The sequence below is a fragment of the Dendrobium catenatum genome, unplaced genomic scaffold (genome assembly GCF_001605985.2).
Source record: "Dendrobium catenatum unplaced genomic scaffold, ASM160598v2 fragScaff_scaffold_306, whole genome shotgun sequence".
Classification (NCBI taxonomy): Eukaryota; Viridiplantae; Streptophyta; class Magnoliopsida; order Asparagales; family Orchidaceae; genus Dendrobium; species Dendrobium catenatum.
The window spans coordinates 460,027-486,601 of record NW_021318768.1 but is presented as its reverse complement, the minus strand read 5'-3'; the positions used below and the strand labels follow the sequence as shown (position 1 = coordinate 486,601).

Here is a 26,575-nt window from a genome sequence, read left to right as displayed (position 1 = left end):
AAGGAGGCAAGAGCGATCTCCGATCTCTCTTTTGAATCCTTCGGCTTGTGGCCCCTTTTCAAGAGAAAATGGGGCTCTATTTATATATTTTTAGAGTGGCATGACCCGTAAATAGATGAGAGATAAAGGGAAAATGGGGAGTGGTTGGATGGACAGCCGATGTTGAATCTCTTGATCATGGACTATTTAATGAACATTTGAATATCTTAGTGATGTCGGAATTCGATGATCTTGGGCTCGTTTGATTCGTCTCGTCGAGCCGCTCGATTTGACTATAATCATGTTATGTTTGGAAACCGTTTGGTTATCCAAATTATGGTTTGAATCTTCCTGCAGCGCTTCTAACCCTTGATTTGTACCCATTTGGGCGCGAATGGGGTTGGATTTGGTGTCGTTGGGTTCGTATTCTCGAGGCGTTCAGTTCGACTATAAGTTTGCTGAAATCAGAACTCAGATGTTCCCAATTTTAATTTTGGGAGTTTTCAACTTAGTTTTGTATTGAGATTCGTGGCCGATCAAGATAATTTTTTTGATGATGTATCAATATCATTGACAACAACAACATCAACAAAATTTTTTCTCAAATACGACACGTTGAATAACAGCGCTGTATTTTAATAAGATTAGCAGCCCAAGCACATTAAAGAATCCGTCAAGTTGCATCCTCCGACTTTCTAATGATCCTCACGTTCTCCCTCTCGTTCCGTTCTGTGTTAATTAATCCAACTCCTCAGCTGTCCCCTGTTTCTCCATTCCAATAAACCAAATAACTGCGAAAAATCCCTAAAGGTACCGCAAACTATTCCTTCTCCCTCCGTAGTTTCCGCTCTTCTCCTTCTCGATCTCATCGCCTTCTTCAATTGTTTCCAAAATCAAATCATTTGAATATTTCTGGACTTGTTGTTTTCAAAATCGTGAATTTTCCTTTCTTTTACTTCTTTCCAGTTTTTCTTACCGTTGGTTGCGTTAGTGGGCATATTTAGTTTCGTTAACTTTCTTTTACTCTGTGTTGATGTGTTGGAGATCCTATGTCTTTGACCGTGGAAGCTTGTTCTAGTTGTTCCAAAGATATGGATTTCGAAGAGAACAATGTGGCTAGTAAGAAAAACGAGAACTTGGCGAGTGCAGTAGATGGGGAAGGTAAGAAAGAGGAGGAAAAGGAGAAGCTTGGAAGATGCTTAAGCGAGCTATCCCTTGACGATGAGGAGGAAGAAGAAGGAGAAGCAGACAATTTGCTTGATTTGGGGCCGCAGGTTACTCTCAAGGATCAGCTAGAGAAGGATAAGGTCTTCTTTCTGTTTTTCTTTATATTCTGCTTATGTTCTTTCATTTTGATGATTAAAATGGAGGCCTTGGTTCCTTTCTTTGTGATTCGTTTGGGACAGGATGATGAGAGCCTGAGAAGATGGAAGGAGCAGCTATTAGGGAGTGTGGATTTGAATTCCGTTGGAGGTGAACAATTTCACTTTTTGCCCGACTTTTTTCCTTTATATTTTGATTTTCCCTCGATCCACTCTTTGTTTGACTTTTATTGATGCAAATTTTGTACTCATGAGAGTGCTTGTTGGGAGCTTAGTTTTTAGAACGGTGAACCTTTTTTTTGAATGCATGGTTTTTCTGTTGGTCTTGTGGTCGGAAAATCCTTGAATATTTCAGCCTCTGTTTGGTTTGAAGGAATAGAAAAAGAAAAAGTGAAACGGAAATAAAAATTGAAATGATATAAGGAAAAGATTTGAAATTAGTTTTCATCCACTTGTTTGGTTGAGGAGAAATTGAGCGAAAATATATATATATATATATATATATATATTTTTTTTTATTCTTTGTGAGGATGTAATATGTAAGTTATAGCGCTGACAACCAATAAATTTTCCTTCCTATTTTGCACTTGGGGTTAGGTGGGAATTGTCTAAGAAAAATATATTCGTTCATATTTCTTTGGTGAAATAAATTACTTACTAAACACGTTAAAATCTAACACCAAAATGAAATTTTGAGGTAAAATACATTTGCATTCTCTCAGATTCCTTGAAATCAAAAAGATCCTTAAAGAAATGTTGTGATCAGTGATATAGATCTTGATTGAACATGTTAGCCATTTCATAAAGTATTGATTGTTCTGTGAAGTGGGATCTCGTGAATTCTTACCTTTTGCCTAATTTATTTTCATGTAGAACTGGATAACTAGAATCCATATTTGATATTGTCATGTGATGTAGATAAATTGGAACCAGATGTCAATATCTTGAGCCTTTCAATCATATCCCCTGGAAGAGCTGATATAGTCCTACCAATGCCTGTGGTCCCAAATTCCAAAGGTGTATGGTTTACTTTGAAAGAGGGAAGCTCTTACAAACTAAAGTTCACCTTCTTTGTCAGTAATAATATTGTCTCTGGTCTGAGATACATCAACACTGTTTGGAAGACAGGTGTTAGGGGTAAGTTTTTAGTATGGTTTTTGAGTATTCTATCATTTTTATGTATTGAAGAGTTGTTCCACAATGGTTTTATATTTTTGCAATCTTATGTTCAGTGGACAGAACAAAGGAGATGCTTGGTACTTTTAGTCCTCAGCTTGAACCTTACACATATGAGACACCAGAAGAGACCACCCCTGTAGGACTATTTGCTAGGGGATCTTACTCAGCAAGAACAAAGGTAAACTGCACATAATTCCTATCTGTACCATCATATGTTTTATTGTTTCTCGAGTCCTGACTAACCTGTTCTACTTAGCTTGAAACATAATGTTGCCTACTCTTCAAGTATAAAGGTGTTGGACTTTTATTTGCTTGATGCGCAGTTGTCGAGTATTCTTATATTTCTTAATTAGCTCATATGCTTGATAAGTTAGAACTTAGTGGAACAGATATGAACTTAATAATTTCATTATGACATAAAGTTGAATTGGACCACAACTATTTAGCTTATGATTCTACTATGTTTTGCTATGAATGGATCATACATTGTGTGAATGAGTTTTGGTTAGGACATATGGGTTAAGTCAAATAGTGCTGGGGTTTACAGATAATGCACTTCTTAGCTAGGTTTAGATCAGCTTTGCTTGTCAATCAGTGTCAATAATCTTAGGTTGAGCTATCCGTACTACTCAAGCTATGTAAACTTTATTTGGGTCAAAGCATGTGGGAATCTCATAGGAAATACTTGAGTTCGCAAGTAATCCTATTGGAATTATTTGAGTTCGTAAGCAACCCTAATGATAATTGATGAAAACAGCGAGAAAGAACACAAAAATGCCAACAAAATCAACCCAAAACTGTAGATTTTATTAGGGAAATCAAAGCTAAGGAAACGTAAAGCAAAGATACAATTGATCATCAATTCGAGAGGATGATCGTTCTCTTCCAATCTCTAGACGACGAGTCTAGAGCCCAAGACGCCATGGAAAACTCAAAGAGAACAACTCAAATCATGCATGCCCTAACTCTAGCCTCCATCTTCTTTTAAATACCTAACTTCCTAATACAAAGCCAATAAAAACTTGCCTAGAATAAACCCAATTCAAAATAGTTTCCCAAAGTGCTAGCCCCCACCTGCCCTCTCTCTAGTCTCCTCCCTAGGGGGCCCACAAGCCTTGACGGCTTGTTTAAGGAGGTGGCTTAGCCCGCCTTGTGTAGAATTGAATCGGCCCAGACGGGGTAGTTCATTTAGAGATGAAATTTGTTTGTGAAAATGTATTCCGTTTTGCTTAAGCATTGTACCCGTGGGTATACATAGAGGAATCAAATATTCGGTTAGTTACAAATTTCTGTAAGTGATTGGCTGAGTAGTCCATTTGTAATTGTGACCATGAGTTGAAATGATTCCCTGCTGCGGGTAGTGGAGCAGCCTTGATAAGAAGGCTTGCTTATAGTTATAGCTTATCATTGTTGCTAACAGGCCCCACAAACTTATAATTCATTTGAATGAATTGTAAGTTTGTCTCTAAGAAACTTGAAGCGATGAGAAGACAATGGTTTTGTAAGCATATCAGCCAGTTGATCAAGAGAATTGATATGTTGAACCGAGATTTCTTTTGAGAGAATGTGATCTTTCATGAAGTGATAGTTAATCTCAATATGTTTTGTCTTAGCATGAAAAACTGGATTATTGGCTAATGCAAGAGTAGAAGTATTGTCACATGAGAGTGTAGTAGGAGAAGATGTGGAGATTTGAAAGTCATTGACAAGTCTTCTTAGCCAAATAATATCGAAAGTAGCAGTTGCTGGAGAGCGATACTCTGCTTCTGTTAAAGATTTGGCAACAACGAGTTGTTTCTTCACACACCATGAGACAAGTGTGTTGCCTAGAAACGTGCAGTATCCAGTAATTGATTTGCGGTCCAATGGATCTGATGTCCAATCTGAGTTGGAAAATGATCTCAGTTGCAAGTCACCGCGAGTGATTGGGAGACCAAACTGAAGTGTTCCTTGGATATAGCGGAGTCGTTTCAATATGTGTTGGGCTTGATCTGTTGGCTTATGCATATGTTGACAAACTAGATCAGTAGCAAATGCTATATCCGTCCTTGTGATTGTGAGATATTGTAGAGAGCCTGCTATTTTCCTGTATAAACCCGGATCAAAGCTGACTGCATTGTGTGCTATCGAGGCTGATTTAATTGCTATTGGGGTGGGAGCTGATTTGCATTGTGTAAACCCAGCCACTTGTAGAATATCATGTGCATATTGAGATTGATTGAGGAAATAACCATCAGGTGTGTGAAGCACTTGGATGCCTGAGAAAAAGGATATTGGACCGAGTTTCTTTAGTGAGAACTTGGACTGTAACTTGATGATTAAAGCTGAGATGCAACTATCGTTGTTTCGCGAGATGAGTATGTTATCCACATACGTGAGGATGTAGATTTGAGTGTTGTTGTTGGTGTAGATCAATAGTGAAGGATCAGAGTTGCTAAACCAGAAGTCAAGAGATTGTAAAAATTCTATAAATGTTTGAAACCACAGTCTTGGAGCTTGTTTGAGTCCATAAATGGACTTGTGAAGTTTGCATACATAATCTGGATGAGTCGTATCAGCAAAACCTAGTGGTTGTCTCATGTAGACTTCCTCTTGTAGTGTGCCGTGTAAAAAGGCATTAGAGACATCTAATTGGAGAACATGCGAGCTTCTTGTAAGAGCAATAGTGAGTAAGATTTGAAATATGGACATTTTAGCAACTGGACTGAAAGTTTCTTTGTAGTCCATGCTATACTCTTCGGTGAAATCTTGTGCGACTAGGCGAGCCTTGTATCTATCAACACTTCCATCCGGTTTAAGTTTAGTTCGATGGGTCTATCTGCAGCCAAGTATGTTGTGATTCTGTGGTGGTGGCACAAGGAACCATGTTCCCTGTTTTTGTAAGGCTATGAATTCATCAGACATTGCCATTCTCCATGAAGGTAACTTGATGGCTTGAATGTAACAGGTTGGGGTCAAGGGAGCTTGAATTTTGGCTAGAAGATCAAAATGTTGTTTTGGTTTTAAGTGGCCAGTTTTGTATCTAGTGAGCATTTGGTGATGTGAGATTGGTATGAGAGGAGAAGAAGTATTGGATGAGTGAGTATTAGCTGCTGTGGAGCGGGATGATGATTTGGGTGAAGCTGTAGGGGAGGATGGTGTGGGAATGGATGGTGTTGAGGAAGTGGAGATGTTAATAGTGGTAGGCTGAGGAGTTAATGCAGGTGAGGTATTTATGGTGGAGATTGGAATGAGAGTGATAGGAGAGTGATTTTCTTTGGGTGAAGTTGAGGAGATAGATGTATGTAAGGTAAGATAGGGAAAGTTGTCTTCATGAAATATGACATGGCGAGAGATGTGTATTTAGATGTTTGAAGATTGAAGCAACGATACCCTTTGTGTGAAGAATAATAACCAAGAAAGATACATGTAGCTGAACGTGGATGAAGTTTGTTAGGAGATAGTGGACGAAGCCAGGGATAACATAGACAGCCACATGTTTTTAGATGAGTATAAGAGGGTTGGTGACCATGTAGAAGATTGAATGGGTTGTCGAGATACAGGGTTTTGGAAGGAAGTCTATTAATGAGGTAATTGACTGTTAGTAGGGCTTCCAACTAGAATTTGAGTGGGAGATGAGAGGCATGTAGAAGTGTACGAGTTGTTTCAATATGATGCCGATGTTTGCGCTCAACAGTTCTATTTTGTTCACGAGTATATGGGCAACTCATTTGATGTTGGATACCATGTTGAAGCAAGAGGTTTTTAAAATTGTGAGATGTATACTCACCTCCACCATTAGATCGAAAAGTTTTAATGTGAGCATTAAATTGAGCTTTAACCATATGTAAGAAGTGCTGAAATTTTTGTATGGTTTCAGCTTTTGTGTACATTGGGTAGAGCCATGAGAAACAAGAGAAGTCATCTATGAAAACAACATAGTAATTGTAGCCATTTAAGGATGATATGGGTGCGGGACCCCAAACATTTTTATGAACAATTATAAATGGAACTGAAGTTTTTATTTCATTAATAGAAAAGGATAGTTTGTGGCTTTTGGCCATATTATATGAGTTACATAAAAAGATAGAACTACTTGAAAGACATATAGTAGAATTTTTCCTAGCTAAGAACTGAAGTAGTTGTGATGTGGGTGTCCCAATCTTGCATGCTAGAAAGAAGTAGAAGTCTTTGTAGTCTGTAGAGTAAAATTTTGTGGAGATGGAATGATATAGAGATCGTAATGCGTCCGACCTCTAAGGATTGGTTGATGAGTCAGGTTGTTCTTTATTGTGAAGCCAATGGAGTCAAAGCAAATAGAACATTTGTTGTTAGTTGCGAGTTTGTGAATGGAGATTAGATTATGAGTTAAAAAGGGACATGAAGTACGTTTTGAAGATATAGCTTCTTTGGGGTGTTGGATAAGGGAAGAAGACCTTGACCACTTGAGTGAATTGGAAGGGATGTATCATTTGCAATGGAGATTCTTTCACTGCTTGCATATGGTAGAGGGTGTTGCAGATGAATGACATCAGATGTTAAGTGTGATGAAGCCCCAGAATCTAAGTACCAGGTCGGTCGTTGTGGTGTTTTGTTCGGATAGTTGAGTGATGAGTGCTCGAGGAGGTCCTGATGGTGAGTAATTTAGGTTGCATCTATGCCAACAGTGAAGGGGCAATATGACATGTTTTGCCACAAATTTGGCAGATTGGACGAGCATTGTCTGCAGTTGGCTGAGGACGATTGTTGCTGTTTTGCGGTCTTGGTGAGTATCCTCTTCCATGATAACTTCCTCTGTTTCGACTGGATCTTTCTCTTCCGGAGTAGAGAGCCAAGCTGTTTGTGATTGGAGCAGTATCATATTGGAACTCATTGTTAACGTGGATCTCTTCGCTACAGAGAAGTGAATACAGTGTATCCAAGGTAAAATGCAACGGTATGGTGCGGATGGTAGTCTTAAAAGAGTTATAAGTAGGTGGTAAGCCGTTTAGTATGTATAAAATTATATCCTCTGTATCAACGTGTGATCTGGCAACGATGATACTGTCTATTAACTGCTTTATGCGAGAGAGATATTGTGTCATTGTAGAATCTTTCATCTAAATATTGTGCAGCTCGTTTTTAAGCTGTATCATTCTCGATCTATTGGCGGGTTGCAGACAGCTCGCTAAGGTGCTCTAGATTTCGGCTGTTGTGGAGAGATGAAGAACATAGGGAAGCACTGATGATGAAATCGTGGAGAGGAGAGCTGCTACCAGGTTTTGATCAATTAAAAGCCAAAGTTTAAGTTTGGGATCGGAAGAAGATCCGCTGGGGCGAGTTTGTTTTCCGGTGAGATAGCCGTCAAACCCGTTTGCAGCGAAGAGTTTGTACACTTGCAATCTCCAAATAGTGTAGTTATCGTTTGTAAGCGGTAAATTGACTATAGATTTTAGATTTGTCATTATAAACTTCAACGGACCTGGTATAGTGAAGACCGCCATTGCCATCGACAAAGAAAAAGCCCGTGGAGTTGCAAATGTGGCGGAACCTTGTTCGGCCATTGAAGAGAAGCTGTGGAGCTTATAGCTCTGATACCATGAAGCAACCTGCAATTTAGAAAACTAAACCAAAGAAGAGAATAATAGAGAAGAGAAGAGAAGAGAGGTTTAGAGATGAAATCTGTTTGTGAAAATGTATTCCGTTTTGCTTCAACATTTTTCTTGTGGGTATACATAGAGGAACCGAATATTCGGTTAGTTACAAATATCTGTGAGTGATTTGCTAAGTAGTCCATTCGTAATTGTGGCCATGAGCTGAAATGATTCCCTGTTGCGGGTAGTAGAGCAGCCTTGATAAGAAGGCTTGTTTATGTTTATAGCTTATCATTGTTGCTAACACTTGTTTGATTGGTTAAGGCCAAACCGTATCAGAATCTTAATGCATCCAAGGTGCATGTAGTTGGGACAATTAGGGTATGCAGATCTCTGGGCTGACACACATTGTAGTAATCATTTATCATGGCATCAGATTGAAGTGCCTGGAGTTCATTTCCTCGTGTTCTCTATGTGTTTTGTATCATGTAGAGCATATGGGACAGATGTTGGTTGTTGACCTCATGTGTTATCCAAAGAACAAAAAAGGGGAAGAGGGAAGAGAGCCGGCATACAAACCTTATGCTCGACGGATCCACAAATTCTGCCGCAAATCCTGCTGAAACCGGCGCTGAAACAGTCGCTTCTTCCCGTATTTCCCGCGAGCGCCTCGATCGAACGACCACGGGCGTCGTTAAATAGAAGCCGAACACTTCTCTCTCACGCTGCTCTCCCGTCGCTCTTCTCATCCCGTCCACACTTCCTCTCCCAAATCCCGAGCTCCTCTCTTCCTGTCTTCCTTCTCCGACTAAATCCACGAGCTCCAGCAGCCAAAATCCCTTCGGCCTCTTCACCCGTCCGATCCACTCAATCCAGAGAGAGAGAGAAAAAGAGAGATCCCTACCTCTCTTCTTGCTGTTGTAGCCGACACCTCCACCTCTACCCTAACCCGACGCCAGCTTCGACTCCTCCGCCTCCTTCGACAGCATCCCTTCTTGCTCGGATCGAAAGTTACGACATTTTGAGTGGAAGTAGGGACGGGAGGTTGCTGGCCGTGAAGGTAACTTTCCCCTTTTCATTCGTTTCTTCAGCCAAATCTCGTGAGCCATCAAACCGAGATGAGGGAAACAGAGGATTTGCTCTGCCGTGGAATTTATCGGGATTTAGCCTAAATCCTGTATAAATCCTGCCTAATCATTTATTTCTTATGTTTAATTAATCTATGATTAATTTAGGATTGAATATAATTAATTGTATTTTAAATATAATTAATTATAATTAATCTATAATTAATTAAAAATTAAAAATACCTAATTTATAATTTATTAATGTTAAATATAATTATTTATAATTTGATTATAAGTAATTATAATTAATTCATAATAAATCATAAGTTATAATTAATTGATTTATGATCAATTTTTAAATTAAAATATAATTAATTTTAATTAATTAATAATAGTTATATTTAATTATAATTAATAAAGGTTAATTATAATTAATTATTATTAATTATAATTAATTTACGATAATTATAAATTAATTGCCTTTAATTATAATTAATTAGTATTAATCTTAATTTGTTATAATTAATTCAGGTTAATTATAAGTAATTATTATTAAATCTAATTAATTATGCTCGCCTCGATCCACGAGCCCTCTTCCGTGAAGGTACGAAATTCCTTGCTTCCCCCCACTCTCTTTCCTCGATGTCCGTGTCGGACCGGCAGACCACCTAAGCTCGTCTTTATTGGCCGTGGTAGGAGGAAACCCGGTGCGACACCTACGACGAGGTAGGCGAGTGACCCCTCGATCCACTTGTCAACCACGACAACCCCGCGGAGATATGAACATTTCTAAAACTTAAAACCTTGCTTCAATGTCCGTGGCAAACCAGAGAACCGCCCCATGCACATCTTTATTGCGCGTGGTGGGATGGGACCCTGGTGCGGCACGTACGGCGAAGCGGGGTCGCTTATTAAGTACCCCCGGGCGGGGGAAATCGAAATTGATTATCAAAAATGCTTTTTAAAATCCTATGCACGCCTTTATTGCGCGTGGTGGGAGAAACAACATAGCCCGATAGAGTTGACAAGGTTCAATCCATAAAGAGAAATGACCCCGAACACCCCGATGATGGCCGTGTTGAATGCAGATCTCAACCGGAGGGGTTCCCAAATATTTTCAATTGTCTCCCAAAAGTCCATTCCAAATATCTTCCAAGCTCCACCCAAAATCCCAGAAAAATCCAAAAACTCCACAAAATCCTAAAAATATTTAAATTTGAAATTCAACCCATTAACCACTTAAAGCAAAATCATCCGCCCTCCGCAAAAGTTTGCCGAGGCGGACAAATTGAAATTTACTCTAGCTCACAAAGAGCCAAATGCCTAGTCGAAAATATTACTATGATCCATTCTCAAACAATCTTTTGCCAGTAAGGACGTGGTACGTGTCCTCTAACCGGCAGTTTCGCCGCCAAATGGCACTGCAGGTAAACGGTTATGACCCGGGGCCCTCTGAACCGAGTGGTTTTGCCGCCAAATGGCACCACAGATAGCGGTTATGGCCAGAGCCAATACGCTCCTTAATGGCGTTAAATCCTTGAGATATGAATCAATAGGATATGATCGATAGGGCACAAAGCCCTTTGTTAGCTAAGGTGGATTTAAATTTGTCCTCTTAGACAAACATTCACCCCAGGTCTACAAGATCCCCTTGGACGAAGCAACCCATGGCTGCCGACAAGGATCCTTCTGTCAGGTTGGGTCGACTACCTCCTCTGACTAAGTAGACCAGGGACCACGATGGCCCGGGACGACGGAACCATGGGATCTTGATCGGGTCTATCATCCATTCCCCCACCATCCGCTTTAAGTGCACGATGGTGAAATTTCTATTTTAAATATCAAACTTTCCAAACATGTCCAAATACCCAAATCCAAATCCAAATCCAGTTCTCCAATCTCAAACCCTATGCTGCTACTATATGACAGATAACATGTATTATATACGTATCTGATTGACGACTAGCCTTAATCGAAAGTTCTCTCTCATGATTGAGAGGGGTAATTAACTATAGGGGCTTGCGCCTATAGGAAACCAGAACTCAGATCATAAGTCCTCACAAAATGAGGGCGAAATCTCTGGGTAGTGTCTTATCTACAAACCCATCTGCCTTCCAAAATTTATCCCGGAACTTATTCAGTTAAAACTCCCTCTCCGAAAAAGAAGAGCGCGGCGGGGAGGCCGGGGCCGAATTTTCGGAGCCCACATTGGTGTCCTTGAAGCACTGTCATTGTTATACTTGGTTACTGTTTGCAATGGCATGTGTATGTTTGAATGTTAATTTGATCTTGGGCCATGATTTTTAACTTAAGCTTTCTGGCCAATTTATAACTGGTGCTCAACAATTTAGCTGTTTTTAGATAAAGGAAAACAATGGTTGTTCATATCCAGACAGTGTTTCCCACTGTTTTTATGGCATAAAGTAGAACGGGCAAATGTTGATGTTGTAAGCACTATCAATGATGTATTAATGCTTGCAAAGTCGTTGGTATCGTGCATAAGTAGCAAGCTGGAATATAAAGTTAATAATGGGCCACAACTTTAATTAAATTTTATTTTTAAAGTCAGATAGCCAATGCTAGTTAATTATTTAATTATTTTGAAACAAAGAAATGCAATTTTACTGTTGAATACCTAACAAAATGAAGCTTAAATCAACTATATGATTTGAAGCATATAATCATGCTAGAATCTATAATTTGTTGCCACTACGTGGCATGTTGAAGCCAATACAAATATATCTATTTGCCAAGCTAGATCTTCTCTATAAACAATTCTTCTCGCAAAATAACTCTTTCTTTTGAAAAATCCATTTGAATCTCTTTATTTCAAAAATTTCAAGCAATTCACATAGTAACTTGTTTAACAAATGAATGCGTTCTTTTATTCTTGCTTGAAATTCCAAGAAAAAAAAAGTTGTTCCATCATGCTCATTTCAGATTTCTTACTCATTGTAGATGAGAACTCAAGACGCTGAGATATTGTTTAGTTCTAAGATTTGAGATTGCTTACCTATCATCAACTCATTAGGATGACTCTTAGCATATTTCAATTTTTAGACAAGAAGTCTTCTTTCTTATCTTCCAAACATAGTTTTCGATGGCATTTCTAATAGTATCAATCAAGTTATTTTTTTCCAGTTATCATATCTATTAATTCTTCTAAATCATATTTCTCTTATTAAAAAATCTATGCATTCTCTACCAAAATTCGAATATCCAAGGATTTGTCACCCAATTTACTATTATTTTTTTATATTATTCTTTTCCATTATTCTGTATATAACATTCAATCAAAAAACAAATAAATGTTTAATATTTGATTTTTTCTCTAAGCAAATCATGTGGCATCCTTTTCAATATTGATCTTAAATTTACTCTATTAGCAAGTTTTATTCATTTTTTCTAACCATAACTATATTAGTTCTATGACATTATTCTTGTGAATTCAATTGTTATTATATTATTTTCCTTCATAACCCAATTATTTTGAGGAATTTGATAGGAAATACTTGAGTTCGCAAGTAATCCTAACGGATTTACTTAAGTTCGCAAGCAACCCTAGCAATAATTGGTTCAATACAACAAGAAAAAAAAACACTTGGACAAATCAATCTAGAAACGATAGATTGCGATAGTGGAAATAAAGCAAAGCAAAACTAAAAGCAAGATATAATTGATCCTCAATTCGAGAGGAGGATCGTCTCTCCCAATCTCTAGATTATAGATCTTGAGCCCAAGACACCAAGGAACTCTCCAAAAGAACAACTCAAATTATGCATACCTCTCATCCTCTTTAAATACATTCTTCCTAATTAAAATCTTCCTAATATAATTTTATTTCAAATTGCTCTCTTGTATGAACTGCCCCCTCCTCTCTCTCTGGTTGCCGCCCAAGGAGGTAAGACCCACCCACTTAAGTAATGGGTTTAAGAGGAGGTGGCCTAGTTCGCCTCCTGTATGTCCGAACCGACCCCTCCTGGGTAGGTTTAGCTGATTCGTAACATAATTGTAAGAGTTAAAAATTTATGTTTGATTCTATTTCGTTACATTAATCCTCAAATAATTTATGTTCAATTTCTCTTTCAAGATTTTGTTAAATCGTAGAAATATAACATTCTTGCTCTCTTTTTATGCATTTTGCAAATTTTTAAAATATCCAAAATGCATAATTTATGTTTGCTAAGAAAAGTACCCATTGATATTTAGAAAAAGAGCCGGCCTTCACCTGATCCCAACTCAAGTGCTCGCTTAAGTTCAAATTGTTCAAGCCATTAATGCTTAAGTCCAGAGTACAAGTTCACGTTGTTTTGTTTAATTCATCTCATTTTCAAATTGAGTTCAAGTTTGAATTCACATGAGTCCGAGTTAGGTGCACAAGTTCACAGGTCCCTTGTATTCAGTCTGGTTCGAGTTCAAAGTACATGTTCAAATGCTTGTTCAGAGTCTTCTGAAGTCCTTGCAAGTTCAACTGAATACTTAAATTGATTTGAATTCTAGTTCCAGTTTGATTTTATTTCATTTGAGTTTGACCTTTAGAAATTATTTAAATTTTGTTCAGGTTTAGGTCCACAAGTCAACTGTTCATTTGAGTCCAAGTTCTATGCTTTCAGCTCAAGTACGAGTCCTCTATTGTCCTTCGTATTGCTGCTCAAATGATGTCTTCAAATTATTCAAGTCTTGTGTACTTCAATGAAAAATTCGGCAGCACCCTGGCATATCCCCCATTTGGGGGAAATGTAGGGGAGCTGGGCCTTCCCACCATGCTACTCGAGCGTGTAGGGTAGGTGTCCTTAGACACCGCGGCCGTACATCTTTTCATCCCACCACGCTACAAGAGCATGAATGGGGCTTTCTACGATACCCGTACAAGAACACCAGTGGCTCTCCCCACCACGCTACAAGAGTGTGTATAGGGCTTACCCACCTCGCCGTATGTGTCGCATCGGGCTCTTTCCTACCGTGCTACTAGAGCGTGTATAGGTGGTTCTCCGGTCCGCCGCAAACATTGAAAATGAGATTTGGAACATTATACCTTACGTAGCAGTCGTCGGCGGTGCTGGTGTCGAGGTCGAGACAAGAGAAGGTTTCGCCGTACTCGAGGTCATCCCCACCACACTACAAGAGCGTGTATAGGTCTTATCCACCTCGTCATATGCGTCGCACCGGGCTCCCTCCTACTGTGCTACAAGAGAGCGTATAGGTGGTTCTCCGATCTGCCACAAACGCCGAGAATGGGATTTTAGAACATTATACATTTTGTAGCAGTCGTCGGCGGTGCTGAAGTCGAGGTTGAGGATTTTCCCCACCACTCTACAAGAGCGTGTATAGGGCTTACCTGCCTCGTCACACGTGTCGCACCGGATTCCCTCCCACCGTTCTACAAGAGCGCGTATAGGGGATCCACTGGCGCGTCAAGTGCGTTGAGGGCGGGATTTAGAACTAAACCAAAAGGGATCCCCTCTCGTCTCTTCTTCTTTTCTTTTTCTTCTATTCCCCTCCTTTTTTGTAATTAATCATAATTAATAAAAAACTAAATATAATTAATAATAATTAACTCTAATTAAAGATAATTAATTATAATTAATAATGATTAATGATAATTAATTAAGATTAAAAAAATAAATATAATCAATTAAAATTAATGATGATTAATCAAAATTTAAGTTAATAAATTATAATTAATTCATACCTAGTCATTATTAAAAATAATTAGAATTAATTAAGATTAATAATGATTGATTATTATTATTAATGCTAATTAATCATTATCACTCGGGGCTAAGAATGCCAAATTAGAGATCTAAAGATATATTCTATGATAACAAAATTGTCAAAATCATTAAAAGAACCTTGCCTCTCAAAATTCAGCCTTTTATCCAAATTCATCAAATCAGAATATCATACTATTTGCATTCACATATATATTAGTAATATAACAAAAGTAAAAATGGTAACTATGAAAGCATCAAGCACAAAGCTAATAAAAGTAATCACATGATCATTTTAATACAGAAAAAATGTAAAAGATTTCACCGGATTCATAACCTTAGAAAATAGATTTAATAGAATAAGCATAATTGTATCTGGAGCAAAACTTATGGCATTTACACTTATAAAAAGTTATCCGGATATGAAATGGAGTATTGATGCATATTTCCATAGCACACAATTACAACTTTTAAACCTGCTCTAATAGTCAAGCAACATGATTTCAAAACAGCAAATAAAATAGAATAATAAAAAGGGGAATGTCAGGTTCATAATGATTAATTAAGATTAATTATAACTAATCATTATTAAAAATAATTAATTTAGAATTAATTAAGATTAATAGCAATTGAATATCATTAATGCTAATTAATTGAAAGTGATTATAATTAATTAAGATTGATAATAACAAATCATTATTAAAAATAATTAACTTAGAGTTAATTAAGATTAATAATGATTTATTATTATTAATGTTAACTAATCAAAACTGATTGTGATTACCTGAATCAACTTAAGGAATTTATATTTGACTTTAAACATAAGCTTGACTTTGAACAGAACTCAAATCAGATTTAAAATAACTGCTCTCAAATGGAATTTGTTAAATCTCATAACCCAAAACAGATCTTTCGAATCTGCTTTGAATCAATTTTTTTGAAATCATATTTGAGCACTGTTAGTTCTCATGGCAGTTAAACCTTCAGCTTTTCTCTTATGCATCACAGATCTATAGGATTTGATCAGAGAGCATGTGAATAAATAAGTAAATAAAAAGAAACAAAACAAAACAAAACAAAAAACTACCTTTATCGTGAGGAATCTTTTATTAATTGACGTTTCTCCCAATCAAAATGATATGACGCCCGATCCTGCTAGAAAGGAATGCTGTCGGAGGAACGGGTCTACAAGCGTCTTGGAATGATGTGCCTTAAGCTTATAGCTTTGGGAAGATTGGTGGTTCGGTTCGACGAGGTTAAACACAAGAGTTAATTAGGTGGAGGCAACGAAGTAGAGAGCTGCGGTTTGAGGCCGACAAGAGCGTCAGCACAGTAGCCGGGTTCGACAAGGAAAAGAAACGTGGATTTTGGCTGTTAAGTTGGAGTGGAGACTGACAGAAGATCAGACCGTGCGACGAGTTTGTTTGGAGGTTGGAGCGCTTTGTGAATCGACTCAGAGAAGCAACACAAGTGGGTGGGATTTCAGCAAGAATAGCTCTCGTTTTGTGCGAACTGAAGAATGAAGGATCATCCCCATTCAATCAGTTTAAGGTCTTTTTTATCCTTTCATGCTGCGATCGTGCTTCCTCTTTAATTGACGACAAGCAAATCCCAAGAATCATGGGCAATGGACGAACGAACATTGTGCAAGGCTCATCGGAGTCGTGGCCGAACGTCCTATTAACGGCGAGGTACTGTAGCGCATTAATATGATTTTGGAATGGTGCATTGATTTTGATTTTTTTTTAAATAATAAATATTACACTCAGATGATAATAATACTTATTATTATTATTAATAAAACATCATAGAGTTAAAATATGAATTCCTTCATTGATATTTTTGCTATTTCCTCGATGTTCTTGTTGGGTTACATTGATTTTGCTTGCGTAATTTTCCTCGAGCAAATTTATAGTCCCTTTTGAATGCTGACGATGCTCTGAATGCAACGACAAAGTCCATTTTTATGTTCGGAGGTCATTTGATTGACGTCACGCATTATCTTTGTCGCCGATTTTGCTCCTTCATGTGCGTATTTGGTATGTAGGACAACAAATGCCCTCCAACAAAAGTGTTGTGCGTCTAGAGCACGCCGTGTTTGTTGTGTTGCTGTTGGTTGCCATTTGTAATTTTTTTTTCATGCATATAACCTTTCTTGCCACTGGTTTCCGACGCATTTTACTCTCTTTGATACATGAAATGTTTCGTTGGCGACGATCTGATGACATCACTCCTGATGAGTGTAGTGAGGCCGCCATTTGGGAGGCCGTTGATAGATATGATCCTCGAGGTATTGCTGACATTCGTGGTAGACTTGAGCAACACGAGGATATGTTGCGGGGCTGTGACATTTTTCGCAGTTTCTTCTCACGTTCTCCCCTGCTTTCAATTCTCTCGCCAGACTCCATAGCATTTGATAATCCTGCTAAGTGGGTCACCGATATTAGATTGCAGTGTGGGGAGTACAATCCCGTGGACAATACCATTGATCATATCAGTTGGGGCATATGTGTTATTTTATAGCTTGCAGCAGATACTCTTGACCCTGTAGGACGGTCAAGGTTATTGAGTCACTGCCAATTGCATTCGAAGACATTAGAGTGGCCACGTAACTCTTCAGTTGGGCAGACAGAGTCCTGTTGCTGGGTACATTTGTTGGTGTAGATAAGTGCCGAGGGCTCACAGATATACCCTTTAGGAGGCTGTATATGCCTCTCTATTTGACTTTGGACAGATTCCTTCTTCTTGGGCCCACGGATTGGTAGAGTTTTGGGATAGTGGTAGCAATACTTGTTGGGTAGGGCCAGAGGAACTGGTAGTGACACTTTCAAATATACAGGTAGTGTCAGGATTACCCATTGTTGGAGACCATTTCGAGGAGTGTATTTCTCCTGACGTGGAGCTGTTTTGTAGGGCACCTTCAACAGATGGGAGCAGGAGGGGCAGATTAGTTTTGTCAGATGTTTACCCAGCTCTCATTCTCCATTACCATTAGATGTACAGATCTTCTAGTCTGTCGATGCGCTCTAGAGCCGCCATACCAGTGGACACTTGGGTTCGTAGCTTTCTTCTGGACAATTGTTTTTCTACCATTACCGCATCATTATATGACCCTTTTGAGCTTGGCCTACGACCCAGAGTTTTGCTGTCAGAGGAGGCTGCAGAGCCTTCTTCAGTTGGTTTCAGGTCCCCCGCATTGCCAGATAATGATGAGGATTTGCTTTTGACAGGATTCTTAGACACGTGGTTGTGCACTTTTGTTCTCCCACTTAGGGTGGGATCTGTACGTTGTAGTATTTTCCTAGCAGCCAGTCAGCTTTCTCAGGGGTGACGCTTTTCTTTAGCTCTACCAGTGCTTACTAGGATTTTCGGGACTCTTCGTGTAGCTTCCGAGGCGAGTTCCATTGAGCTACGAGATCTAGTTTTATCGTGGCATTATCTATACGGTTGGGTCCATCTACACATCAGAGGTACTTTTTCTTGCCTAGAGTGCCCTCAGTACTTCTTGGAGAGGGGATACCCGATAATCATGCAGTTGGCACAGGCTACCTCTACTTTGGAGTTAGAGCGAGTACGACTTTTCTTCTTCACTCCACACCTAGTTGTGGACTGTTTCGTTGTGGTTCATCAGTCAGATGTTGTTGGCTTGCCATCCTACTTGAGAGAGCAAGTTATTACTAACGGACTTGACGGACAGGTGAGATGTACTTTGCTACAGAGTAGGAGCACTTTGAGAACAGCTGAGTACTTTGCCAGCATGCGTCTAATTTGCTATGCTATCCTTCTGCAACACTGTAATATTAGAGGGATAACAGCCGAACAGAGTTGCTCGTCAGTTTGGCTTCTCACAAGCTACAATGTATGACGGACGACCGCTTATTCCTGGAGTGGTTGATACTAGACACATGGATAATGTTCCTTTAGATGCTCGTTTCTATGCGGCTTCTGCAGTATGGTTGCATTTACTGAGATTTGGTACTGGTTCTACTATCCACATAGCTCCTCCTCACAGTCAGACTGGTGTTAGTTACATACACTTGACTTGGGTACGACTTTCTTTTGCCCCTTTTTCTAGAGCGTGGTGCCCGGACATACGAGCGTAGAGTACGAAATTTGGGGTTACTAAGGGGACAGAGATCCTCAAGAGGCTCTTCACAGACCAGGGATGATAGAGGTAAGTCATTTACTAATTTCCCTTTTCCCTTATGTTCGCATTTCATTTGTTGATTGGTAATTTAAATTTGCATATTCTTTTAACTTCAATATAGGGAGCCACGATGATCGACACACTGCCACCAGGGTACCGCACCTTCTCTTGTTAGGACACGAGCTACATATTTCGAGCCGCACCGTTCCGAGGCAGCTCGATCTTCTCGGAAGCATTCAGGTTCTCGGCATGCTGAGCCTTCTCGTACTTCTGTAGATCAGATAGCCAGTCCTATGCTAGAGCACTTTTTGACTCCCGAGGAGGTATCAGTGGGCCCTCGGATGTCTATGGATGCACTGTTTCTCTTCAGGGGTTCTAGGGAGGACATTCATGGTTCTAGGATGTTAGATTTTACTGGATATAGTGCACCAAACCCCTTTGCTGAGTTCAGTTTTCAGGTGGACCCGTATTGGTCATTCTGGCCTGGAGAGACGTCCGGGGCTGGTGTACCTTTACCTCCAGACCCTCCAAATATGCCGTCCTACACACCTACTGTCTTGGACCTAGTGCCAGTTGTTACAACACCTTTCCCTGAGGCTCTTCCTGGTGATCCTGCTAGCAACTTCCCAGACACTCATCCTAGTGATTTTGCTAGCTCCTCCTCAGGTATGCTGTTATTATATTTTAACTTCAAATTTCACGCAGTTTTTTATTAGTCTTTCCTCATGTTTATTGCTTTTGGGTTTCTTGTAGTGCCCATAGGAGCAGATTATACATCGGAGATTCGTCGCCACGGTCTTGTAGCTTCTAACCCTTGGCATGGAGACATGTATGGCCATTGTACACATTTTTTATAGGACCTGATAGTCCGAGTGGATCCTGGATCATCTGATTCCCTGGGGCAGTTCACTTCTACATGAAATTACACCCTTGGTTTGCTGGCACAGCTTGGGTTAAAGACTTCAGAGATGCAGTATTGGGAGACCTTATGTAGAGAGGCTGAGTTTTACATCTGGAGGTTACTGTCCCTTTCCATTATACACACTAGAGTTTCACTGCCAGAGTTACAGAAAAAGGCTGATGGACGCCGAGCAGCGGCAAATTTGGCACACAATGAGCTTGATAGGCGCATTGAGGCTCTTAAGAGACACCGTGAGAGTTCATCCAGCATGGCCTGTGAGATTGAGGGGTTGACTTCTTGTGTGATGGATCTTTGGAGGGACATCGAGGGAGTGATGTCTCAGAAGAGACCTTCAGGAGGGACATGATCGATGTGAGCGGCTCATCAGAAGGGAGGAGCAGTGCAACCAGATGTTATGCCAGGCGTTGCAGGCTGCTGAGATTGTACTGACTCGATCCACAGAGGAGCTACACACAGCTACGACTGAGTACTAGATTTTGGCTGAGGTTACTTCAAAGTTAGGGGATTTACGAGCTCATCTCTCTTGATGTACTTTTCTCTTTTTGATCTTCCATGTGATGTACTATGCATCTCCCTTTTTTTTAGATGATGATATTGAGTATTTATGTATTTTTTTGTTTCTTCTGGTAATGTTTTGATAAATTTTTAAATATTTATTTGGGATCTCGGCATGCAGAGCGATGTCGATTCGAATAAATATTTAAAATGCCCCCTGTTTCGTAGGGACATTTTTAAATAGAATGAATTTAAAATTTTGAGATTTTAAATATTTATTTGGGGATATCGGCGCATAGCACGAATGATAATGATTAACTCTGATTAATAATTATTTCAAGGAGTATTAGTCCTGGTGCAGAGAAGGCCAATTATCCTACACAGAAAAATTAGTAGCAAATTCGTATCCAACTAGGAAGGATCTTTCGTCATCGAAAAGGTATACCAGAGAGGAGCTTATCAACTCATTGATCTGAATGGTCAGAGACCAATGCCGTCGATCAATGGCCGGTACCTGAAGAAATACTATGCATGAAAATTGCCCTAGAAAATATTATGTTTAATGTATTATGCTTTCATATACGAACAAATCATGAATGTCGAAGAGGAGGAGATGCTATAAGTATGGAAAATGTACGTCGATGGAGCATCATCAATTAAACGTGCTCTACCTCTAAACCTAGAGAAAGCTTAAGCCGGAATCAGTCTCATCTTTGTAGCACTTGAGGGAGGCATAATGAGATTCTCGTTCAGCTTGACTAAACCTCGAACCAACAATGAAGCCGAATATAAAGCTTTAATAATAGTACTGGAGATTGCAATCGACGTTAGAATTCAAAATATTCAAATCTTTGGTGATTCTTAACTTGTTATAAATCAAGTATTGAGAGTTTATAAAATCATCAAGTTCGAGTTGGCCTGTTATCATCAACGAGTTCTTAAGTTGATGAAACAAATCCTAATCGTCAAACTAGCTCAAGTTCCCCGAGGTCAAAACAACAAAGCTGATTGTCTTGCCAAATTGGTTAAATGGCGAATACGGATGATGAATGACTATTAATTATGGTGCACAATCGTCGAGTCTTAAACCAAGCATTATTACAATTCCCGCAGGCAGAGGGAATACCGAACTCAAGCCAACAGGATGCAACTCTAGTTGTTCTCAACCTCCCCAATCAGTTGACCTTGAAGATCAGTCTGAAGAACAACAAGTTCCTAAGAAAAGACGCAAGACTAGTCAAGTTTTAGAATCATGGTGGCATTGTCTAGATGTCGAAAAAAAAGATGACTGGAGGCAGCCTTTCGTTGATTACTTCAAAGAAAGTAGAGTACCAACAGATAAGTCATTAGCTGCTCAAATAAGGAAAAGAGCGTTACGATATGCATTTGTCAACAACTCATTATATCGGCGTGCTTTCGATCAATTGTGGCTAAGGTGCCTAAGGACTAGAGAAGCTGATAAAGTGGTAGTAGAAGTTCATGAAGGCCTTTGTGGAGCGCACCAATCGGGTCTCAAGATGACAGTTAAAATCAAAAGAATGGGCTATTATTGGCCAAGAATGGTGAAAGATTGCATTGATCACGCTAAGAGGTGTTACGAGTGTCAGATTCATGGTGGTGTTATGCATCAACTACCAAATTCACTGCATCCTACAATAGCATCCTGGCCATTTAAATGCTAGGTACTGATGTTATCGGACCAATAGATCCGCCGTCATCAGCAGAACACCGCTTCATCTTAGCAGCAACCGACTACTTCTCCAAGTGGGCAGAGGCAACTCCATTCAAAGAAATTACGTCTGAGTACGTAATTAACTTTTTTACTCGCAATGTTGTTTACAGATTTGATGTGCCACGCCGCATAATCTCAAACAACAGTACTGCATTCAAAAGTACAAAAATTTATAAGTTTGTTGATCGGCATAAAATCGATTGACGGTATTCCTCCATATACTATCCTAGAGCAAATGACTTGGTAGAAGCCTTTAATAAAACGCTAGTGAAATTGTTGAAAAAGATCCTCACTAAGAACAAAAGAGAATTGCATATGAAGATGGCAGAGGTGCTATGGGCTTATCGTATTACTTATAAAACGCCAACCAAAGCCACTCCTTACTCGCTGGTGTTCGGAGTTGAAGCAGTGTTGCCACTAGAAGTTGAACTTCCATCTCTTCGAGTCGCTATCCAGAATGAGCTGACTCAAGAACAAAATGTTTGGTTAAGGATAGAGGAGCTCGATGCACTCGATGAACTCAGATTGTAAGCTCAACAAAATCTGAAGATCTACAGAGATCGAATGACAAAGTCCTTTGATCGAATGGTGCGTCATTGATTATTTCAAGAAGGGGAATTGGTCATAGTGCAGAGAAGATCAATCATTCCCCATAGAAAAATTGATGGCAAATTCATATTCAACTGGGAAGGACCTTTTGTCATCGAGAAGATGTACTAGGGAGGAGCTTATCAACTAATCGATCTGAATGGTCAGAGGCCCATGTTGCCGATCAATGGCCGATACTTAAAGAAATACCACGCATGAAATTATCCAAGAAATGTTATGTTTGATGCGCTATAATTTTGCAAATGTTTATTAGCGTATACGTTTCACATTTTAAGATTCTCTTGTGTTATGATAATGTATTTCAAAATCCCCCGTCATATTGGGGGCATTTTAAATATTTATTGGGTTGACACCGTGCTATACGTCAAGATCCTCAATTAAATATTTAAATTCTTAAAATTTCAAATTTATTCTGCTCTAAAATTTTCCTGCAAGATGGGGCATTTTAAATATTTTATTCGGGTCGACATCGCGCTGCATGCCGAGATTCCCAAATAAATATTTAAAATTTTCAATTCAAATGTTCTTTTGTGCTAAAAAATACAAATACTTGTTTTCCAAAGTATATCTAGGTGATTTTTCAAAAGTTCAAGACACCATATTTTCCAATGTGCAAAGATTTAAAAGTCAAGAAAGAGACTTTTATAACTATACACTCCTACAAATTGAGCTGGAAAAGCTTGAAGTCTTTCAACAGCCTGAAGCTTAAGGTTCGAATGGGTGTAAAAGGTCGGATCCAACAAGCCCAAATATGACCGGATCGCTAGCAGCTACGTCTACTCAACAAGCCATAAGAAAGGCCGTAATAGCGGAACCCCATTTCGTCAACCCTTCAGTAGGGGCTGAAGATAGTATGAAGGCTAATTTAACTTGACAAGTTCAAGTGATCGTAGTTCACCGAAGTCTCCCAAATGATTGGAGAATCAAAGTTCCAATGGGGGAGATGAGTCTCGAACAACCACCAAATGTGCGTTGGCTCCAAATCTTCAACCACAAAGGAGAACTCCAAGTCTGTCAACTTCAATAAAATCAGCATTGGGGAGCGCAATTTCACATAGCTCAATTATAAGCCCGAATAGATGTAAGAGCTCGGATTCAACAAGCCCAAATATGACCAGATCGCTGGCAGCTCCATCTACTCAACAAGCCATAAGAAAGGCCGTAGAGAACCCCCATTTCAACAACCAGAGGACGAAGAGCTGTGAAATTCTAGCTCTCCTAATCTGATGATCTCAATTGACTCAGATTAAAGTCTCCTCAAGTGGTTAAGGATCAAGATACTACTTACATTTGGTGCTATCAACTGAATTCAAAATTTGCAAATCCTTCAACAAATCCGTAAAGCACAAAGTGAGGATCAAAGAAAATTCTTCTTCAACAGGTCCGTCAAAGCACAAAGCAAAGGACCGAAGAAAATTATCCCAAAATTCACACAAAGCTCAAAGCTGAACTAAGAGGATTTTGTCATCAATAAGTCTGTTATACACAAAGCTCTGGATCGATGACTCATGGCCACCGACCTAGTATAAACCTAAAAGGTTTTAGGTCACTGGCATCTACCCCTTCGTCAAGTCCGCCAAAGCTAAAAGCAAAGGGCATAAGGCATACAAATATTCTATCAAGTTAGTAAAGACAAATCAGACAACCCTTCACCAAGTTCGCCATTCATAGCACTAGGCAGAAAAAATAAGAATCTCATGACTTAAGTCAAAGCCATGAAATGAGTACCCTGGATGACATCTACAAATATCCCTAAAGAGTGGGGATATTTTAAATATTTATTTTGGTCAATATCGCGCTGTGTGCCGAGATCTCCAAATAAATATTTAAAATTTCCAAATCTATCCTAAGATGTCCCTGCAAGACAAGGGGCATTTTAAATATTTAGTTAGGTCAACATCGTGCTATGCGCTGAGATTCTCAAATAAATATTTAAAATCTCAAATTTTAAAATTTATTTCATTCTAAAATGTCCCTACGAGATAGGGGGCATTTTAAATATTTATTTGAGTCGACATCGCGCTGCATGCCGAGATCCCCAAATAAATATTTAAAATTTTATTAAAATATTACCAGAATAAAGAAAAAGTACAGAAATACTCAATGTTATCATCTAAAAAAAAGAGAGATGGCATAGTACATCTCATGGAAGATAAAAAAGAGAAAAGTACATCAAGAGAGACGAGCTCGTAAATCCCTTAACTTTGAAGTAACTTCAGCCAAAATCTGGTACTCAGTCGTATCTGTGTGCAGCTCCTCTGTGGCTCGAGTCAGTGCAGTCTCAACAGCCTGCAATGCCTAGCGTAACATTTGGTTGCACTGCTCCTCCCTTCTGATGAGCCGCTCATGTCCCTTCTGAAGGCCTGTCTTCCGAAACATCACTCCCTTGATGTCCCTCCAAAGGTCCATCACACGAGAAGTCAACCCCTCAATCTCACCGGTCATGCTAGATGAACTCTCACGGTGTCTTCTAAGAGCCTCAATGCTCCTATCAAGCTCGTCGTGTGCCAAATTTGCCGCTTCTCGGCGTCCATCAACCTTCTTCTGTAACTCTGGCAGTGAAACTCTAGTGCGCATAATGGAAAGGGACTATAACCTCCAGATGTAAAACTCAGCCTCTTTGCATAAGGTCTACCAGTACTGCATCTCTGAGGTCTCTAAACCAAGCTGTGCCAACAAGCCAAGGGTGTAATTTGCTGTAGAAGTGAACTGCCCCAGGGAATTAGGTGATCCAGGATCCACTCGGGCTATCAGGTCCTGTAAAAAATGCGTACAATGGTCGTACATGTCTCTATTCCAAGGGTCAGAAGCTACAGGAGCGTGGCAATGAATCTTCGATGTATAATCCGCTCCTGCGGGCACTATAAGAAACCCAAAAGCAATAAACATGAGAAAAGACTAATAAAAATTTGAGTGAAATTTGAAGTTAAAATATAATAACAGTATACCTGAGGAGCTAGCAACATCACTAGGATGAGTCTCTGAGAAGTTGCTAGCAGGGTCACCAGGAAGAGCCTTAGGGAAAGGTGTTGTAACAACTGGTACTAGGTCCAAGACAGTAGGTGTGTACGACGACATATCTAGAGGCTCTAGAGGCGAAGGTACACCAGCCCTGGTTGTCTCTCCAGGCCAGAATGACCCATACAGGTTCATCTGAAAATTGAACTCTAAAAAGGGGTCTGGTGCACTATATCCAATAAAATATGACATCCTAGAACCATGAATGTCCTCCATAGAACCCCTGAAGAGAAATGATGCATCCATAGACATCCGAGGGCCTACTGATACCTCCTCGGGAGTCAAAAAGTGCTCTGGCATAGGACTGGTTATTTGATTTACAGAAGTACGAGAAGGCTCAGCATGCTGGGAACTTGAACGCTTTCGAGAAGATCGAGGTGCCTCGGAACGGTGCGGCTCGAAATCTGTAGCTCGTGCCCTAACAGGAGAAGGTGCAGTACCCTCGATGGCGTGTGTCGATCATCATGGCTCTCTATATCGAAGTTAAAAGAATATGCAAATTTAAATTACCAATCAACAAATGAAATGCACATATGAGGAAAAAGGGGAAATTAGTAAATGACTTACCTCTATCATCGCTGGTCCGTGAAGAGCCTCGTGAGGATCTCTGTTCCCTTGGTAATCCCAAATTTCGCACTCTATGCTCGTATGTCCGGGCACCACGCTCCAGAAACGGGTTGAAAGAAAGTCGTACCCAAGTTAAGTGTATGTATCTGACACCAGTCTGACTATGGGGAGGAGCTATGCGGAAAGTAGAACCAGTACCAAATCTCAGTAAATGCAACCATACTGCAGAAGCCGCATAGAATCGAGCATCTAAAGGAACGCTGTCCATTTGTCTA

At 39.5% G+C, this 26,575-nt stretch overlaps 1 protein-coding gene across 4 annotated transcripts in view; it reads left to right on the top strand.

Moving 5' to 3' along the window:
* The first annotated feature begins 632 nt into the window (after window positions 1-632).
* The window catches only part of LOC110115729 (rho GDP-dissociation inhibitor 1), a 42,273-nt gene continuing 16,330 nt past the window's right edge, over window positions 633-26,575 (top strand). Inside the window, exons 1-5 of one of the 4 annotated variants that reach the window (XM_020849060.2) lie at window positions 633-789; window positions 1,058-1,286; window positions 1,386-1,452; window positions 2,220-2,438; window positions 2,534-2,658. In XM_020849060.2, coding sequence (XP_020704719.1) covers window positions 1,071-1,286; window positions 1,386-1,452; window positions 2,220-2,438; window positions 2,534-2,658 — 627 coding nt within the window. In that variant the 5' untranslated portion in view covers window positions 633-789; window positions 1,058-1,070. Of the gene's footprint in view, window positions 790-1,023; window positions 1,287-1,385; window positions 1,453-2,219; window positions 2,439-2,533; window positions 2,659-26,575 lie in introns of all 4 variants that reach the window. The other 3 variants (XM_020849061.2, XM_028693489.1, XM_020849059.2) reach the window with 3 other exon arrangements.